Source organism: Mustela nivalis, assembly GCF_964662115.1.
Source record: "Mustela nivalis genome assembly, chromosome: 1".
NCBI lineage: Eukaryota > Metazoa > Chordata > Mammalia > Carnivora > Mustelidae > Mustela > Mustela nivalis.
The window spans coordinates 40,863,392-40,885,091 of record NC_139020.1 but is presented as its reverse complement, the minus strand read 5'-3'; the positions used below and the strand labels follow the sequence as shown (position 1 = coordinate 40,885,091).

General features: G+C 34.7%; 1 protein-coding gene across 2 annotated transcripts in view; it reads right to left on the bottom strand.

Annotated features, from left to right (window-relative positions):
* Positions 1–21,700, bottom strand: part of EPHA3 (EPH receptor A3) — a 364,189-nt gene that overhangs the window by 252,719 nt on the left and 89,770 nt on the right. For both annotated transcript variants that reach the window (XM_082745038.1, XM_082745039.1), the window contains exon 3: positions 13,619–14,279. In XM_082745038.1, the coding sequence (XP_082601164.1) occupies positions 13,619–14,279 (661 nt within the window). The remainder of the gene's footprint in view (positions 1–13,618; positions 14,280–21,700) is intronic.

Sequence of the window (21,700 nt, the reverse complement as noted above, 5' to 3'; positions counted from 1 at the left end):
GTCTGAAATCAATGTCTGCAATGGGTCTCAGAAAGAGGACAGAGTGGAAAGTGTTGAATGACATCCTCAAAAGCAGCCTTACAGCAACGACAGCCCTGTGCTGCACAGGCCAGTTCTAAAAACACAGGCTGGTGGGCTTCAGGTTCCTTATGTCCCTGGTCCTCCTCGCTAGGGAGGCCAAAGGAACGCTGGCCACACACAAATGTTCTGCATTCAAATTCCTGTTTCACCACTTACCAACTGCAACCTCTGGACAACTGTCCAGTTTCTCAACTTATTTAGTCTCCTCTCATGGGAAACGGGGACCTGACGGTACTTTCCCCATAGGTGTTTGGGAAGATAAAATAAAGCACCAAGCTCAGTTATAAGCCAGAGGACAGAAACTGCTGATGTTAAGGTGATGTTCTAATATCAAAAAAGGAGGAGTCTTAGAATTAGAACCAAGGAAGTTTTTATACCGAGTTGTATATATTAATACAATGTGGTCCTGTAAATAACCACATCTACCTGTCATCTTTACATTTGTACCACATTACAGAAAAAAGGGAATCAAATGTCAGATTTGATTTCATGTCAGCACGTCAGAGTTCGCTAAAAGGGAACTAACTCCATAGCAGCTGTCTGAACCCTTTGCTTAAGGAAACGCCCTCAATCTCCAAATGCTTTTTCTTTGATATCTCTTTTATCACTCTGCTCACATTCTCAGTCTGTGTACTACCAAATTCCAGCCATTAAATGTCAGTCACTGTTTTTAAATATCTACCTTCATGTGAAGAGTCCTGAAATCTTTATTCTCTCTCTCACATAAAGAATCTTAGTACTGATTTTCTTTGCTTAAGTGTTACTTTCCAATTACCTAAGTAGTTAATAAGACTCCACATGCCTTTAAAGTTATAGAAATTTCTAAGTCTAAATAAATCCCAAAAAGGAAATGTCCTGAGGTACCATCATGAGATGCTTGAGTTCGGGTTCCAACTTGGGCTCTGCTAATGTGTAATTTGACCTTTTAGTCTTTATTTATGTTTCTGTAAAAGGAAGGGTTATTCTAGACCAGGTTTTCCCAACCTTGACATAGTTTGCTTGGATGATCTGTTGTTACAGAGGCTGCCCTGTGCATTATACAATATTTAGCCACATCTCTGTCCTCTAAACTCTAGATGCCAGTAGCAATCCCCACCCCAAGCTGTGACAACTGAGATGTCTTCTTCAGACATTGTCATATGTCCCTTGGAGGCAAAATCACCTGGGCTGAGAGATTAGTCTATGCTTTATTCCACGGGTGGTACAATGAAAGAATCTGCATTAGCATATTCCACTGATATTTCCACTAAAAGCTAATTACTGTGAGGGCAGGGACATTTTTTTTGTTGTGTTCAGTGCTATATTTCCAGTGTATATTGGTATAGTAGGTATTCATTACATTTTGTTTGATGAAAATGAATAAATGATGGAATATTTAACTCCATGGAAATTGAAACCTCTCCATTTATTACCTCTTAGCAACACATTTTGATGAGTCTCTAAGCAATATTCGTCTTTCATGCTTACTCCACTTTTTTTCTTCCTAATGAGCTTATGGATATTGTACTTGCTTCCTTTTAACATAAATTCAGTTCAGCTACCCTTTAGAATCCAAGGTGCTTGGGAGCAAGAACTGTATTGTCCTTCCCTTCAGTTCAGCACATTAATCAATTCTGGATGCCATAAAGCCTTTATACATGTTGACTGACAGATTGGAATATCCCATCTTCAATAGAGCAGCATGAGATAGGCAGCAAGTGGATCCAAATCTCTGGAATATAGATTTTCCTATCTAATAATGACCAGAGAAACAAAAATGTTCCTTTCCAACCATTTATATATACAGATTCATTTCTGAGTTCCAGAAAAATTTACATGTTCTTTATGCATTACTTCAAGAATGGTATTCTCTCATCTCACAGCATGTGCTTTCTTTTTCTTGTTGAAAGTAAGTCTTCATGTCAAAAAGCAGCAGATGTTCTCAATTACAGTGTCAACTTTTAACCTTTTGTGGCATTATAACTGACCACTGAACAGAGAATTCAGGAATATTTTACATGGAGGGTCTTTCATTTTTAGAAGCCACTCTTACTTCTTATTTTTATTTTTGACTGTTCATATGATGGCTATCAGTTTCATGATCTCGACTCACCCTTGGAATCTCTGGGTCTCCTCTCACAGAACAAATCTGTGATCAGAAGTCCAATACTGAGTGTTTCTAAAGGGCAATCAACAGAAACACATCTCAGAGGACTACTGGAAGAGGGATAAATAACAACCCAAATAAGTTTATAATACATATTTCCTACAGTATATCATGGATTCTGCTTCCTAAAAGAGACATCCATAAGTGATTACAGTTATCTGCCAACAGGATGTTTCGTCCACATCCTGGAAAATGAGAAGCTACACGAATAGAATATACATGCAATCTCTCTAGTCATATGATTCTTTCCAAATGGCTCTCCTTTGGAGCACTTTCATCAAACATTATCAAAATGTGTATTTCTCTCCACAATTGCTTTCTATTAAGGTTTAGTGCCAGCTGTCAGAGCTGTAATGTAAACCCTTATTAGCTCTTATAAGTTCTACTCTGGAACTAATAAGGGATTGTCAAAACTCCAAACACAGACAGAGTGGGGGAGAAATCACAGGAAAGAAGGTGGAAAGTATACAACGAATCTGTACTTGCAAAGCACTCTTTGTGATACCCTTACCAATGTCTTTCACAGAATCTCAGTATCTCAAGAGGGAGAAGATGATCTACTTCTTAGTTTATTTTGCATAAGGTTTGGTCTCCCTTTCTCTGAGAAGGGTTGATGAAAAACAATGAAACAAACTGGAAAAGTTCATGAAATCTCAATAATCTCTCTCCCTCCCTTTTTTTAGAATCATAACCTGCATTCTGAACAAAACTACATTGGCTTCTTCGAATTTTAAAATATAGAATCTCTGATAATTTCTGAATAACTGGACAGAAAAAGCATGTTGATAAAGATGAATATTCCCTACAAGATCTATAGATTATATATCAGCTTTAAAATACTTGTTTTGCATAATTGCATGAAGCACATCAGACCAAGGAAGAATATCTATACCAACCCCCAAGTAGGCTATGTTAAAGAAATGAAATTTCAATAGTTCCTTCAGAGCCCAACTACCTGATGGTATATTATGGTGGCAGATCCACGAGCTATCCGACAAGGTCACACACACTAAAACACCAACTAACTAAAATTTTTATATATTCAAAATAAACAATATTCCACCAGTCACAGAGAAATGGGCTTAGATATGTCCTTCTTTGGAAAATTCTAATCACTTTTCAGATGCGTTTGCATTTAATAGATATTTCCTTAGTGGTACACAGTGTACTGATCTTCCTTTGAAAATGAGACTGAAAATGTGATGACAAAAATAACTTCTTTCAAGTAAAATTAAAGCTACTTTACTTTTTACAACTGAAATTACTTTTTCCCCATGTCTTAGATTCCTATAGTAAATACTGTATTGGGAAGCTCATTCCACATTTTTCCACAAACACACTCTCAAACAAACTACTTGAATGAGAAAATTATTTGTGTTCCCCAAAGACTATATAATTAGCATAGAAGACTTGCCTAAATAATTATTTCTACCTTTGAAACACTAGGCTAGACAAAGTATCTGAAAATTCACAGATTTTAGCATATTAAAATTTTTAAATATGTTATACTAAAAGCAAATACTGTACAGCTATTTGACAAGGGATGATCGTGAACTGGGTTAAAACCTTGGGAAAATATCTTAATACTGACTTATAAAATGTCCCTTCAGGTCAAGACAAAGACTAGAAAAAGACATATTTAAAGAAATGTCTTATTATTTTTATCTCTTTGAACAGTGAAATTTGACATGATTATATAACTAAAGTTAACTTGTATAAAATAAACCATATAGTTAACTTGTATAAAATAACCCATATTTTACTAGCAGACTGTAACTCTCATTTATTTGTAATCCTGTCCTAGACTAATATTTATAAAACCATCTGTGATTTTTAAGGCCTTTTATAGTGGTTCATTGATGATCATCTAACTTGTGCTTATTAATTATGAGGTATTCCAATAATTAGACATGAATTCGTTCTACTCCTTAAATTTAACAACAGTCCTATTTCTCCTAAATATGTTTGCAGTTAAATTGTCTCTGACTGCTCAAAGTAATCTGATTTGTAGTTTGTATGGAATGAAGAACTCACGTTTCTTTCTAGTATCTTCTTTTTTTTTTTTTTTTTAAGATTTTATTTATTTGACAGAGAGAGAGATCACAAGTAGGCAGAGAGACAAGCAGAGAGAGAGGCGGGAGCAGGCTCCCTGCCTAGCAAAGAGCCCGATGTAGGGCTCAATCCCAGGACCCTAGGATCCTGACCTGAGCCTAAGGCAGAGGCTTTAACCCACTGAGCCATGCAGGCACCCCTCTTTCTAGTATCTTAAATATGCAAATAGATGCTTTAAATTTATACTGTTTGTTTTTAGACTCAGAAATGAACTACAAACAAAGAAACAAATGAACTACAATACTTAGGTAACTCGCAAGCCAAATGCACTCTTTATTTTCCTCTCTTTTTCATATTTTAAGAGTTTTTACTTAATATATGGTATATTGCCATAATATGATTGAAAGTTTCTAGTAATATCATATAGTAATTCATGTAAACACATTTGTAATTTACTTCATACAATTTATACCGTTTTCTTCACTGCTTTTTTTTTCTTGTCTTTTTACTTTTTTTTTTTTTTTTTACTATTTAGGTGATTCTTAAATGTACATAATAAATACCCAAAATAAATGAAATAGATATAGTTCATTCTACACACAGTCAAGTAAAATGTCTGACAAATATTTTTACTTCTCTGATTACTTTTTTTGATTCACATGAATTCCTTCTAGGCAAGAACAATATTTATTGTTATAACTCCCCTAATACCTAAGCTAGTCTTTTATACAATGAAATATTAGGACATAGCACAGTAAAAAAACTTCTGGGTTTAACATTTTTGAAATGTTGAATTTTATTTTATCTTGTTATTGTTTGCCTGTTCCTAAACTACATTTTCTTAAATCAGTTAAAACCTAAAAGCCTCTCTGGATCTACAACAATAAAAATGTCCATATCTAAATTTAAGGTTGCTGTTAAATAATCAGCAGGAAAAAAAAAAAAAGAAGAAGACAAAAACAAAAACCAAACACGAAACACGCTAGAAGGAATAGAGACTGAGTCAAACACCAGATGGGAAAAATCAAGAGTGACTGATGTTCAGAAGAAGAAAAATAGAAGCTAACAAGAAGAGAATGGAGGAAATATCACCTATGATTGAATAGACTAGAAGCTTAATGAAAATAAAAATGAAGTGTCCTCAGGAGAGGAAAATCCTACTTGAAAGAAGGTGGACAACCAGTGAATAAATAATGAATACATAGATAAATATGTTCATTAAAGGCATTTCCTTTCCCTTAAGGTATCCCTAAGCCCTAAGGTTTAAAGTAAGAAAGAGACTGTTGAATGGATGAGTTTATCACATCTGTTTTAACATAGAGAAACAAGAAAGCAAGGAAGATTACACATTCCAATGATGCTGAGGACTAACAATAATGATGATTTTCAAATACCCTTTTACTGATGAAGAAACTGATAAGCAGCATTTTTGAGGCTACTGAGTGCAAGAACTCAAACAGTTCTCAGTGACAAGAGCCTTTTGTTTAATAAAACAAATAAATGCAAATTGATGTTTGAGGGCAAACTTGGGTGGATTGGGGGGGGGGGCAGGGGTCTGCACTGTGCTAAAGGTACCAGAAGTTATTATACAAATTGGTGAGAAGATATAGAAACTTGTATAAATCAAGGGCTTTATAGCTCTTATAAAACTGTCAAAATATCTGGTTGCTTGAAAGTTATGCACATTATTACTTATCAGTGGCATATTTTGTAATAAAATAAATGTATTGGTTTGAAATGTCATGGGTGTGCAACTGCTAAAGGTAAAGTGGGATTAGATAGATGTAATTTTAAACTCTGGGAAAACAAATAAGTTTTTTATAATTCAAGGTAAGAAATTTCAGTGCAGTAATTAAAGGATGAGTCAATAAGTACTAGGTGTATAAAACAAAAATTATTTCAGCATTTATATAAATAGAGCTTTGCTTTATTACAGGTATGATAGTCAATTGATTTTTTGTAAGTCAGAAAAACTATTCATCATAAATTCATAAAAGATAAAAGGTATTCTCTCAGATACCAGATACTAATTAATGAACAGATGAGATAACGTAATAGATCATTAATTAGTATCAGGATAGTTAGGTGGATCTAGTCTTTTTTCTTTTAAATTTTATTTATTTATTTGACAGAGATCACAGTAGGCAGAGAGAGAGAGAGCGAGAGAGGAAGCAGGTTCTCCGCTGAACAGAGAGCCCAACACGGACTTGATCCCAGGACCCTGAGATCATGACCAGAGCCAAAGGCAGAGGCTTAACCACTGAGCCACCCAGGTGCCCCTAGGTGGATCTAGTCTTAACTTGTTGCAACTGTATGTGATCTAAGAGTCAAATGTGCTTATTTCAAATTAGATAAAATGAACATCATTACGCATCTGAAAGACCTAGTAGATTCAAAAATAAATAGCATTAAGCATATTCACTCTAGAACTTACATTCTAAGGATGCATACTTGGAAGAGTTCATTCAGTAAGTATTCATTCAGTAAGTATCTAACTGAGAACTTAATTATACTCTGTTAGTTCTAGGCATGATGTTCCTAGAAAAGGACAAAATGCAAGTAATTTGCTGCCTAGTGCCCAGCTCCCAGCACGTATTGCCCGGCATGGAGCCCAGTGGCAGGCTCAAACTCAAGACCCTCTGATCAAGACCTGAGCCTAGATCATGAATCAGATGCTTAACCGACTGAGCCACCCAAGTGCCCCCAGAAAAAAACAAATAGACAAACAAAAAAACATGCTTCTGAATTCATTACAATATATGAACTCCAAGAAGTTCCAGAGGGTGCAAACAGACTCAGTAGTAGGTGCCAAATTCTGAATGAGATTTTCAATTTTCTCTACCTCTTCAAGAGTAAGTAGAATCTCCAAATCTTTTGTTATTGAAACCTTGACAGCTTCTTTAAGAGTTTCTGAATTGAGAGAGAAATGAAATGAGAACAAGAACTCATGCCCTAAGTCCTAGGTGAAACCAACATAATTATGGATAATCATCAAAAAGTCTAGCTATCTTCATACATCACATCAAACACACTTTTCTATTAAGCAGCTGATGTACAAAAACAAGGAATAAAGTTGGCACTCCACAATGAATGCACAGAGATAAAACACAGAGCAACAGATTCTTCAGTGACGTTAATAAGGTACTTGGTACATTAAGTCTAAACAAAGTTTGTAGGAGCAGGAATATTTATAGTAACCTCCTGGGATCTGCCTCAAATGTAATTAATTGGCTATATAAAAATCCATTAGCATTCTCGTTTTTTCTCTCCTAACTAAATCAAAGCAGATAGCAGAATTCATTAACCAGGATTAAAAAATAATAATAAATTTCACAAGGTTTTCTTGGCATTAATGCAAAATTTCTTTACATTTCCAATCTTAAAAAGTTAAAATAATTATACTGGGATGTAAGAAATACTAATGATTTCTCTAGTGAAATAAATCAGTTGTATCTTGATTGTTAATGATTGAAAGCAAACAGCAGATAAATTAGGTTTATAATTTTAATATTTAATAGTATCATTTTAAGGCTTATTAACATCCAATAAAAGCAACTCAACCTGCAATTTGACCACATTTAGCCAGCTCACCCAGAGACCAGAAACATTGCCCAAATACTTAAGCCATACACAGTAAATTAAAAGAGATAGCATGATTTCCTCCTCTATCATTAAACTGAGAGAAAACCTATTTAAATGAAAGCCATATTTTAAAATTATATATTACAGAAACTACCAGTAAACCAAGTCTCATGCATGATTTCTTACTTTTCATATTAATCATTATATCACTCTTTATCAGTTGAAGTATATGTAGTTATTTTTTTAAGATATTTTTTATTTATTTGACACAGAGAGAGAGAGAGAGAGGTCACAAGTAGGCAGAGAGGCAGGCAGAGAGAGGAGGAAGCTGAGCAGAGAGCTGGATGCTGGGCTGGATCCCAGGATGATGGGATCATGACCTGAGCCGAAGGCAGAGGCTTTAACCCACTGAGTCACCCAGGTGCCCCTGTAGTTATTTTTCATGTGTATTTCTATTTTACCAAACTTATCCTAATAAGCACTCTCTCTTTTTCTGCATTTGTGGTTTGCATGGCATGCAATTTCTGAATTATTCTTTAACAACCAATATTTCTTTCAGTCTTTTCTTGTGTTCTCCCTCTAACTGTTCCTTAAAGGAGAAAGATGTACCACTTTATCTTCTTATCTTTCCTGTGTTCATTCTTTCTTAGCAGAGTAAAACAAAACCAGCAAAATAAAGCATCTTACTGTAGAAATTTTAAATTTCCTATCACTTATTTCCACCCACACCAATACCTCCTTCCTCATTACCACTAATAATTTATTTTTAGTTTAAACGACCATTAACTTAGCTCTGTTTAAAAATTCAGTTAAAAATCTATGTTTTTTGGAGTGCCTGGGAGGCTCCTTCGGTTAGGCAGCTGCCTTCAGCTCAGGTCATGATCCCAGATTCCTGGGATTGAGCCCCTCACTGGGCTCCCTGCTCAAAGGAGAACTGCTTCTCCCTCTCCTTCTGCTTGCCATTCTGCCTGCTTGTACTTGCTCTCTCTCGCTCTCTCTCTCTCTCTATTGAATAAATAAATAAAATCTTCAAGAAAAAAAAAAAAATCTATGCTTCCTTAAGAGCAAAGACCAAAGTATTTACCTCCCATTCCCCAATACACACAGATTTTTGAAATATGAACCAAACTAATTTAGCAGGGATAATGTTCATTTCTGTTTTTTTAGTGAGCAACACAGGATTTGGTACATACTATATACTAGAGACTCAATAATAGTTGAATAACTGAATAAATAGCCAAAATATATTCCCACTCTTTTCCTCATTTCAGGAAAAGTGCAGTTTTGAAGGTTTTCATTTATATACAAGAAAAGTGTAATGCTATGGTTAGAATTCTGGTTCTGTAAAGGACAACATTGGTTTCAATTATAATTCTGAAATTGATGGGTGAATTTTTTGACAATGAAGTGTCTTCATCAATATATTTTCCTATCAAATGGATATTGTCATATCCTCAGCATTTACTTAACCAAACTTTAACTGTCCCAGTTATCCATCTAGAGTGGAATAAATGGTTCAGAATATTTCATTACTAAAGTGAGAAAATGACCTGGCTATGAAATCTTTATAAAACCTCCCTGCGGAACGAGCTCAGAACACAAAACTCTAATGGTACTTCTACACATTTTGAAATTCAATAAACAAATTATAAACTTTATTGTCTGTAATGAGTAAGCTATATAAGGTAGTTAGCCTCTTTTCCTTACTCCAAAAGTTTCTAATGCTAGCAAAGATGATCAAAGTCTTTCATTCAAAGGCATTTCATCATTAATGAAAAAATCCCATTATGAATTTAGAAATACTCAAAATTATCTCTCCTTCCCCTACATTGCCAAAGTCTTTTGTACCCCTGGTGCAAGACTGATTGGTCTGGCTTGCATTAAAAGTATCCATTTATGTATCTGTCTTTCACAGGAGATGCTGAGCCCCTGTAAGGTAAATACAATCCATCTATGTTTCCCTGTGTCTAGTGCATTATTACTTTGTACTAATGGATTGTCAAAAACACTTATTGAATTAAATTTGTTAGACTTTGTTGTATATCTAAGATGACTGGTGATGTATATATCCAGATTTTATACATATCATCCAGACTAAAATTAGTCTTTCCAAAATATTACATTTTGACTAGTAGCTCTTCTTTTTAAAAATTCTAGAAGCAGAAAGATGTGAGAAATAAACTGATTTATATTAAACCTTATATTAACAGATTTTGGTTTACTTTATGCCAATTCAACTGTGGTCCTACTCCTCCTTCAAGTAGAATTTGTGTCTTATGGGGTTTCTTGGTCTCTGTCACCACTGGACTAAAACATAGGGAAGCAATGTGGATTGAGGTTAAGATGACAGCCTTTGGAATCAGACTGCCTGGTTTCAGATCTCTAATCCAACACTCACCCATTAAAGAAACTATGGCAAGATATTTAACTTGTGAAAGCTTTGTTCTCATTTTTTAAGATGTAGATAATAATAAGGTATGCCTGTAAGTTACTTGGAGGGGGGTGATAAATTAGATAGCTCATAGACATGACTTAACAAATAAATACACTAGCATCTAGTAAATCATGAACATTAAAAAAAAAAAGGCTTTGAGTTCTGATACAATACTTAGAATGAAATAGACACTCATTAAATATTCTTTTAAATAAAGTGAATGAGTCATGTTTTCTTTTGTGTTAGGCAACTGAAAGCCTATGGTTGCTTATCATTGGATTATAAGATTATGCTGAGATGTTTAAAATCTAGCTATATGTGTGTTCCAAATAGTGGGTATATCAAGGTATTACCCCATCATTTTTTTTAAAAAGGATGATACAATATCCTTTTGGAAAAAAATTTAAAAAACAAAAACTGATCTCATGAAATACAGGAAGTTTGTTTAGCTATCTTTTGTATCTGCTTCTTTTCTGAGGATTACCACTCTTCTCTGTGCCTAAACAGAAGCACGGCTGCTAAAATGTTGACTAGTGAGAGTCCTAGCATGCTGTTCAGACAGCCTACAAGTTTACCAAAAAGCCAACTGAAAAATTAAAAACTAATAAAGGAAACCATAGCCAACATAAGAAACACCAGCACCATCACTGACAACAACAGCAAAATTATAGCCAAGAACAAGATACAGAATAAATCTCGTTCCTGAGTTCCTGAGTTCTAAAATTTTAAGACATAGTATAGTAATGCCCAAAATAATATATTTAAACAAATATTTGTTAAACATGTAAATCAAAAGAAAGTAGAATACCTCAACACATTGTCTAATAATCTGAATATACAAAGTCTTTGTGATTGTGAAAAGAAAGGAAACCAAAAATCACTTGGAAACATCAGCAAATGTCAAGACATAACTATAAGAAAATATTCCCCCTTTAAACTGCATCACTAAAAAAAAAAAAAAAAATCCTCCCCTTTAAATTACAATCACATCCCATTTCAAGGGCAATCTCTAATTCTACTACAATTATTTTTATTATCTTCAAGATCTTTGTCTTAAAACAATCGGCTATTTTTATATATTTATCTCATTCTGAAACTAGTATTTTTAAATGCTGAGAGAGAAAGTCTATGATGATATTGCATTACTATATGAAAAAGGTGCTGTTGACATCCTTCAACTTAACAAACAAATTTCAAGAATATAAAAATTTCACTTAAATCCTTATCTATAAGGGCATCTAGGTGGTTAAGTCAGTTGAATGTCCTATTCTTGATTTTTGGCTCAGGTCAGAGTAGAGGTTATGGGATTAAGCCCCATGGAGAGCTCCGTGCTGAGCAAGAAGCCTACTTATGATTCTGTCTCTTTTTCTCTCCATCTGCCCTTCCCCCTACCTTGTGCTTATTCTCTTGCTCTCTCACACAAAATTTAAAGATTAATTAATTAAATCCTTATCTCTAGGAGTGATCTTGGAATACAACTGAATATCATAGTAGTTTAAAAAGCAGTTAAGTAAATTAGAATGAGGTTGAAAGTAAAGCAATTCTCACTTATTATGAACTTTCTGAATTATAACTTCATATGACTCTTTTATTCTTCTACTAGTTTATCCTTAAGACAGTATGTAACATAAGTTTGTAAGCTTTATTTCTACTAAGACTTTTATGTGATTCTTTTTACTTCACCAATACTTATTTTTCTATTTATGTTTCAATAAAATTTTATAACATATGAAAATTATTTAAAATCCAAACATCTAATGATTAAGTTTCTTGCCCACTGCCATATTTTAGGAGATAGTTCTACATACATTGATACATATTATTGAGAAGGAGACATATCTCTTTCTCTCCTGGTGTGGATATCAGAGACTGGTTCCAGAGACCAAATTAGAAAAAATGGCCAATTTTGAAATTCTTCCTGAGTTAGGTCCTTATTATTTTATTTAAAATAATTTTCACAAATATTATATATACATAAAGAGTACATAGAGACAAGATATGTTTCAAAGTGGATTATAAAGGCCACCGAGATTTTTCTCCACTCATGTATATAAAGAGTAGTATCTACCATGTTGTTTCAATTTTAGAACTTTCAAAACCATACTTAATAATGATATTTCTGATGGCATTTGCCAAGGATCTAAATAACATGGAGAAGTATGAGACTAGAGTGTAGCCCTTGCTGTCATTAAGCTTTTTCCATAGATTATGTTTATAGTCAAAAACAAAATGTTATGTTCCATTTACATTGTTAGAAAGGTTAATTAATGTATAAAGTATATTCATTTCTGTTGCATGGTATGAGATTACTGAATGGCTAAAAAGAGAACACCAAATTCAATTCCTTTTTCAGAGTATAACAGCAAACATAGGTATTAAAACAGACCAGATTCCCAAAACTAAGTAGTTAAATTCTCCTTATATTTATACACCTAAAATTAAAAAAAAAAAAATTTCAGTGTGTTCTTTTTTTTATTTCAGTGTGTTCTTAAACACAAACCTTGCCTAATGAGAAACTAACAAATTTGGGGATTAAGTGGAAGTTTTCATCTGATATATCAAATCTTATATGAAAAAAAAGATTATTTTTAATTAATTTTATTTCAAATGCAAAGAAAGTGTTAATAAAAGTCATCTTGGTAACTGTTCAGATTCTTTGCTACTGTATTAAGTATCAAATATACATCCAGCCTAAAATGTGGTACAGATATTCTCCTGGGCAGCCTAAAGGGCCAAACCATGAAACAAAATAATTTCTTTAAAAATTAACCTTTTATACATCAAACACTAAGTCATAAACCCTGGATTTTTAAATAAAATAATCTTTATTAAAGCACTAATGCATTGTAAGTAAACAGGTATTTGACATACAGACATCACTGAATGCTGTATTTTATAAAAATAAAGAACATACCACTGTGAAATAGAAAAACATATAGTCAATCTAATTCTGTTGAAATTAGATTACCTGAGTGCCAGTGCTTCTTTCCTTTACATAAAAGAGAGATTTTTTTTTCTTTCACTTGATCTAGAATTATAACACCAGAGTCATTAAATAGAAGACAAAACTTAAAAATAGCATATGTAACACCTCTCGTGGGGTACAGGCCAGAACCACATAGTCAAACACTGCTAATATTTCTAGAGTGAACTGTGGATCAACACATCAAGTGAGATAAATTTGGTCTATAAATGGACTGTTCAGTTTGAGGCATGTTTTGCTGCCAATGAGTTCAGGCTGGGTTCATTTCTTTCAGTTACTCAGTGATAATAAACTCACAGTTAAGCCACACCACTATAAGGAAAATAGAGAAGACTCTTACCTTGGCACATAAAACCTCTTTCTTCGTAGCCAGCATTGCATGAACACTTGCCAATGGGTACAAGCCATTCACCCTCTGTACTGCAGTACATCCTGGGAGGATCTTCCTCCTTAGAATTGTTAACACAAGATCCTCGAACCTCCACCAGGGATTGGGAATCCATGGGTACTGTGTCTGGAAACATAGCCAGATTCTTCACTGTAAATGGGCACTTTTTGAAGTACACTCTTACGGACACCAAGGCAACACAAGCACCAACATCTTGAAATGCCAGATAGAATCCTTTTTTGTTGACAGGACCTACTTCTCTAACCTCAGTGTTGAGTTTCAGAATACGGTCCCCAAGATCCATTTGGGTGAAACTTTCATCAGCTGCAATGGTGTCAATCTTTGTAAACTGATGTTCTCGAAATTTGACCCCATGATCATCATCGGACTCCATGTAGTACAAGTTGAAAGTCTCCTTGCAAGTTCCCAAAACCAGTGGAATGCTATTGCAGTCCCGTAGAGTGAACTTGAGCTCTACATAGATCTTCTGAGCTGAGTTCCTAGGGACCCAGTTTGTCCTCAGCCAATTATTTTGACTATGATCCATGACATTGCACACCTGGTAAGTCCTGATGGGTGTGTAATGTTCATCAACACCACTGATCTCTTCCCACTGAAGCATCAAAGGAGGAAAAAAAATGAGAAGCAGAATTAATGAGTGAAGCATAACGAATAATAATGAACACAAAATGAGGGTGTTAATGGAATCACAGGATATACAAAATTAATAAAGTTCAGTGTTACTCATTAAAGATCATGACATGAAGCAATTCCGTAACATTCTTATGTAGGTTTATTATTTGCAAGATTCTCTGAGTTCATTGACACTAAGTAATTTATAATGTTGATGCATACATTTGAATTGTATTGTGGTTTGTGGGATATTCAGGCGCTTAACGGGGCGCCTGGGTGGCTCAGCGGTTTAGGCCTCTGCCTTCGCTCGGATCGTGATCTCAGGGTCCTGGGATCGAGCCCCGCATCGGGCTCTCTGCTCAGAGGGCGGCCTGCTTCCCCCCCTCTCTCTGCCTGCCTCTCTGCCTACTTGTCATCTCTGTCTGTCAAATAAATAAATAAATAAATCTTTAAAAAAAATTAAAAAAAAGTTGCTTAGCGATTGATTATACCTAGACAAATATTCCAACATCAAAATGTCAAATTAGTTATCTCAAATAACACTATGAAATGGTTCTGTTGTACGGATGGTTTTGTGTTTTATTTATTTTAAAAGAAAATGAAAAATACTGCTGCCTAAAATAAACATTTATTCATTTTTTCCCAATTTGGTCTAGAATTTGGTAAAATCAGTATCTGGCAAAATTAGGTAAATCTAAATGATGTCCTTACCATATATCTCCAAACATGACATTTTTTAACACTCTCAGTCATTTCAAGGAATACATGTTGGTGTACCACAAAAGAGAATTTGAAGTAAAAATACAATCATGCCTCCTTCTGCTAACAAAATAAAATCTAATAGTTATATGCAGAAAACAAAAGATGTAAATGTAGTGAACATTTCAGTTCTTAGTATCTTTTACTCACATTGAATTTTACACAAACAAGAAATAAGTGGCTATGTGGGGTTTTGTTATTATAGCAGCTAAGGTTATCCTAACTTTTTTTTCAATGCAAAAAACACTTAAAAAGTTTCAAGACTTTCCAGGAAGTCTTTCAGAGAAGCACTGCTTTCTGTGATCCTGAATAGGTTTGGGAAGCTTTTAAGCTGGCATCATGTGGTTTGTGGTCCTACTTATGATTCGGCAACTATTAGACCAGCTGTTTCTGTTATCTGTGTCTACAACTTTTTTGCCATGCCAAATTTTGCCTTGTGCTGCCAGGAAAATCTCTCTTTTGTCATGTTATATTTGAATTCAAAGCCTTCTAGGGCTGCGCATTGTCTACACAAATAACTTCAAACTCTTTAGTTTGGTATTGGCATTCTTCCAAAAACTAATTCCAAAATCCATTTATGTTTTTCTAAAAGTTTGAATGCAGATTAGTGAATTACATGTTTCACATATTACGTTCTTGGAGAGTGAACTTTTCTACTGTTGTCAAAAGCCATGTTAGATCTTCTTTCGTTTATGGTATAACACCAACTCGACCATACTCTTTTCTCCTTGAAGCTGTCCATACCCTTACCATTCTTAAAAAGCTTTCTGTAGTATATAATCTCTATTTTTTTCTTTTTTCCCAATTTATATTTAAATTCTAGTTAGTTAGCATACAGTGCAACAATGGTTTCAGGAGAAGAATTCAGTAATTCATTGATGTACAACATCACGAGTGCTCTCATTACTCCCCATGACCCATCTAGTCCACCCCCCAAACCTACTCCCCCATCAACCCTCAGTTTATTCTGTCTTTAAGAGTCTCTTATAGTTTGTTTCCCTCTCTTTTTTCTCCCCTCCCAGATGTACTATACAACCTTTATTAAATGCCTTATGCATTTATAAATTTAATCCATGATGAATGCTAACCTCTTCATAGCCTCCATAATCTGCAGCATACAATTTCATCTTTTGAGAGATGTATAAAAATTATTTTTTCTCATAATAGATCAGGACTCATTCAAGGGAGTGCAAATATAAACCTCTTAAAATAGAAGATATTTTAATTATGTAAATAAATATATAACTGAAATCCTTGTGAAACCCATTAGAAATGAGTTCTGAATTCTTTTCTCCATTCAGAGAATAAATGCTTTACATGGACATTTTACAGAAAATTAGATCATGGATATTATTATTTAAAATAAATCAACTGGCTTAAAATTTTTTAGGTCAAGGCTTTTCAGGGATTTTTTTTTTTTGTCTTTTTAAAAAAATCCGAATAGATATGAGTTTGTATTTCAACTGATGAATTGGTTGTAAATATTCCTGCTATTAACATTATTTTACTAGATATCAAATGAAGGTGATGACCATTTTTCAAAATTTGATATAAAATGCAATTTCAATTATGGAGGTCTCATTGTCATTTAACATTTTTCCTCTCAATGTTGATTTGGCAAGCTATCACAAGTCCTTGAATGCAGAGGTATACATTGCAAGAAGATAATGCAAACAGCACTATCATGCTTTGCACATAAAAGGTTGCAAAGAACAATTATTACTTCATTAATTTTTAAAGAAGACCATATTGCTTGTAAGTGTTGGTGGTTTGCCTACTCACTCCACTTGCAAAAACAACAACTCCCAAGCCCTAGCATTTGCTGGGGCTGAAGACAGTAGAAATAACATCCCTAAATGAGCATTTGTCTCAACAGTAGCAGCAACAGAAATCGTTAATTAAAGCTGTGGCTGTAATGTTTACACTTTAGAAATTTAAAGAATGCCCATGTTTACCCATTCTTCCTACTCCAAGAACTAATGTGTAATGTTCATAAATTATTAGAAATATCATATTGCCATAGTAATTATCCTAAGGAAAAATTGGGTTTAAAAAAGAAAATGGGTGAGTGGGCACCTGGGTGGCTCAGTTAGCTAAGCAACTGCCTTCAGCTCAGGTCATGATCCTGCTAGGATCCAGTTCCACATTGGGCTCCCTGCTGGGCAGGGAGTCTGCTTCTCCCTCTGACCCTCCCCCTTGTCATGCTTTCTCTCTCTCATCCTCTCTCTCTCTCAAATAAATACATAAAATCTTCAAAAAAAAAAAAAAAGGTGACATACAGAATTGGTGACATATATAATCAAGTGGTACAAAGAAAGCATATTTCCCTTTATTTTCTTAATTAAATAAAAACGTCTCTGCAAGGGATTTTCAGCAGTAAGATGGTCTTCAGCAGAAGGGGGTACAGAACCAGAAAGAAGTCAATTTTTTTCTAAAGGTTAAATTCCCCCAAATCACCAATTCTGATGTTTAGTCTAATTCCCAAATTCTTATTCAGAGCTTTAATTATTAGACCACACAGGCCAGAACTGAGTTCCTTGTTTGTTTGTTTGTTTGTTTTCTTTTTCCAAGTTATTACAACCATAAGAAAATCATGTATCCAGACTTCCTATCCCTAAAAAGGTCATTCTGAAACTTATTCGCAGAAGCAGAGACAAGGTAAACCTCCCCACTATCAAAACACATGTAGGATACAAAAGAGACAATTTGTATTTTTCTAGATAGAAAAGTTTCTCATCATTGAGTGAAACATGTATTTTTGGAGGAAAACACATTTTTTTCAAATAATTAGTTAGCATTTAACCTAATAACTATCATTCTGATAAATCACAATTATAGTAATTATGGACTTATACTCTATATTAATTATGCTTTTGGATACATTTTTAGTTACTTGCATAGAAGGAATGAGGAGAATTCTTACATTTTCTTTAAGAACCTGCAATATGTTTAGTGCCTAGGCTAACACAGTTTGGGAAATGCTTAAAAAATAAGAAAAAGAACTTTTCATGATTTACCTTATAAGATTTGAAGCCAATTTCTTAGAAATTTACAGATGACAATAAAGAGAAAATGATCACCAATATTCTTATGTTTATAATATCACATTTGCATTTCGAAGGCTAATATGAAACAGATGATGCTGCACTTTGCAAAATGCTAATGATGACTAATCTTGCACTCAGTAATTGTAATATTAAGTTGATTCATGTTATTCTTTCTCCCCTCATGTTTTGTAGTCCCATGTTTATTCCCCTTTGTTCACACACACAGCCATTTCAAAATTCAGTGGTCATCCTAAAAATATTTGAACATTTACTATGCATCAACATTTTCACCATGGATATGTATCACCACTTATCACAGGAAAAATGTCACTACAAAGTGTAAGGCACAGCTATATGTACAAAAATCATCATATCCCCATTTTTTAATAAATAGTTTTTTAGCCCATTCTGATCTGAAGAGCACACACACACACACACACACACACACACACACACACACATATTTCTAATAGTATTATATAAAAAGGTAGAGTAAGGTAAAACATTTGGAAAAAATGAGGTATACAACTGGCTTTTTTGGGGGTTTTTTTGTTGTTGTTTTTTAACTTTCTTGTTGTCGATGTCAGTTTTTGGCCAAATCAGAAGTTTACATTTGTAACCAGGAATTGAGGAGAGAGAGGGGGATTTGATGTTGGAAAACCAACATCAGGTAGATGATAAACCAGCATTTGTTTAGTCTAAGAATAGAAATGACCAAAAGGGGCATACCTGGGATGACATGGCTGGCAGTCTTTATAAAATGACTACTATTCACTCCCCCAGCTACCTTCAACCCCTAAATATTCTGCAAAAAGTTTATTACCATCAAATTAGAATTGCCTTATTTAAATGGAGAGGACAACTTCCCACTTTGGGTCAAGTATACTGAAAGTATACTGAAAAAAAAAAGGAAAGGAATGAAAGGCCAGAGATTATTTTCTCTTAAAGTTTTCATTTATTTATTTGAAAGAGAGAGCACAAGCAGGGGGAGAGGGAGAGGGAGAAGTTGATTCCCCACTGAGCAGGGAGCCTGATGCGGGGTGGGGAGGGATGCCATCCGAGGATCATGGCATCATGAACTGAGTCAAAGGCAGCCTCTTAACCAACTGAGCCATAGGCACCCCTGGCCAGAGATTATTAATAAGGAAGCCAACAAAAGATTTCAGAGAGTGAGATGAAGAGATAGGACCCAGATGATATGAGTCCTGTGCAGAATTCTCAGGAACATTGGATGCACCATGGTACTTTTTGTAGTTATAATAAGCAGCAGGCTGTTAACGACAGTGCCTTCAGAAAGTTTGTTGGTGAAGGGGGTGGCTCTTGGGACCACATTGGATCCTCTGTGTTTACTTTAGCTAGTACCTCATAATTCAATCTCAGTAATTCTCAGTTCCTTAAGCCTCTCAACTGAGGCAAGAACCAGCATGTTCTCTGCTCCACCATTCTACTATTTGATTTTGGTCGTTTTCTTTCCAGCTGGAAGTCAATGGTACTGTGCTGAGCTCTCAGTGCGGCTGTCACATCTTTCACCTGTAGGCGAATGTGCCATATTTCTGACCTCACAGTCTATCTATTTCCTTATGTTGATAGTTCTTATTTCCAGCTAAACCTTAGCCAGGGAGCTTTTTAAAACTATTGCTTCATGTGTATCTATTCAAACTAATAGTTTGCAAATTGCTTAGGCAGTTCTAATGTATCTCTAATGTTGAGAAGCAACTTTCTATGTCCCTTGCCAACTGGATTATTCACCTCTACTATCTAGTTGACTTGGCTGCATATTCCAATGCCAGTTTCCAAGACATGAATCTCCTAGGAAATGATATCTAAAGTTTCTAGATAGCACTTCCTCTTCTCTGCGGAATGGCCTTGTGCTCAGCCCTCATCCCAAGTGTCTGAAGATTTTAGGTTTGACAAGTCCTGGACATGGTTTACAGAGACTCACCTGAATAACCTCATCTACCTCCTATAAAGATTTGTAAGATTCTATTATAACAAATAAAGTAAATTTCATCATAGTGTTCTTCTATTTCACATTTAGTGGTAAATGCAAAGTGTGTGCATTACAAAAAGATCTAAACTGTGTGGGAGAGTTACCTTCAAGCATGTATTTCTCCTGAAGGCAAGAAAACTAGTTTTAGACCTGTTACTTTTTTTATAGTTTGGTAGTTTCTTACTGTGATTTTCTGTGGTGATTTGTGATCTTCTAAGATGCCTCTCTCATAGAAGTTTTTTTTTCACTTTCTTTTATTAATTTTTTATTTTTTATAAACATATATTTTTTATCCCCAGGGGTACAGGTCTGTGAATCACCAGGTTTACAAAAAGTTTTATTAAATTATTAAATATTTTTATGTAAAGCTTAGTTTAGAAATCATGGATAATAAAAAGATAAGTTACATGTGATTTTTGGTATCCAGAAGTTGATGCTGGACAGAGAGAGGCAGAAGTGTTTGTTGCATAAGGCAAATGATGATATGTTTGTTCTTCAAGATACGGCAAGGAGCTGTGGGAAAAGGAAGGGTTTCCACTATAAAGAAAATTGTGGGAAACCATTAAGTGTGAGCAAACAGAACAGTGTGTGGGAACTGAATCTGTTTAAGGAAATGGATTTCAGTACAGACACTGAGCAGTAGTCTGTGGGCAGTTACTTAGAAGAGAAAAGCCTCAGCCAATGTGGAAATATCACCCAGCATGCCATGTCTTTATTTGCTACAGTGAGTAACCACTGAAAAGAGGCACATGGTTAGCTCTGGACTGGGATCTGATTCTCCAAAGAAAAGAAGAGGGCTATAGAAAAGCCACTGCAAAGATTCAGAAGGGAGGTTTTAAGACAACAACCTCTACTGAATGAATGTAACACTGAATATTTTCCAGAAGCTATAAAAGGATGTAAGTTTTTGCTAAGCAAAATAAGTCAATCAGAGAAAGACAGTTATCATATTATCTCTCTGATATGAGGAATCTGATGTGGTTGAGGCAGCCAGGTGGCTCACTTGGTCAATTGCCTACCTTCAGATCAGGTTATAATCCCTGGGTCTTGGAATTGAGCCCTGAGTCAGGTTCCCTGTTCAGAAGGGAGTCTGCTTCTCTCTCTCAATCTGCCCTTTCCCCCAGCTTGTGCTTGAGCACTCTCTCTCAAAAAGATAAACAAAACCTTCAAAGAAAAGACATGGTCACTGATTTATTCATTCATTATTCTTTCTCCTCTACACAGTCTCTGGTTTGGCTAATCTCCCCTCTCAAACATCTAGCTCATGCCTAAAATCAAGTACCCAATTTACTAAGTTTATTAAAATTAAATATCACAAAATGTGCCCAATATTAAACTTAAATAACTAAAAAAGCACAGGAGTATGCTTTTGGGTACATAGTGCATTGAATTTTAAAAATCACTATTTTGTATAGTTATGTCTCAAAGAGTGGCCCTAGTGAGTTAGATAAACTCCATGTTTATAAACATTTTTGCAATTTAAAAAAAAAAAGTGGGGAATGAAATTCTAGGAGCTATGTGTCAGCAGAATTATAATAAAGATTTTTAGAATAGATGGTGACAAAATTTTGGAAGATGAAGATAAGAGTCTTAAAGTCTAGGAGA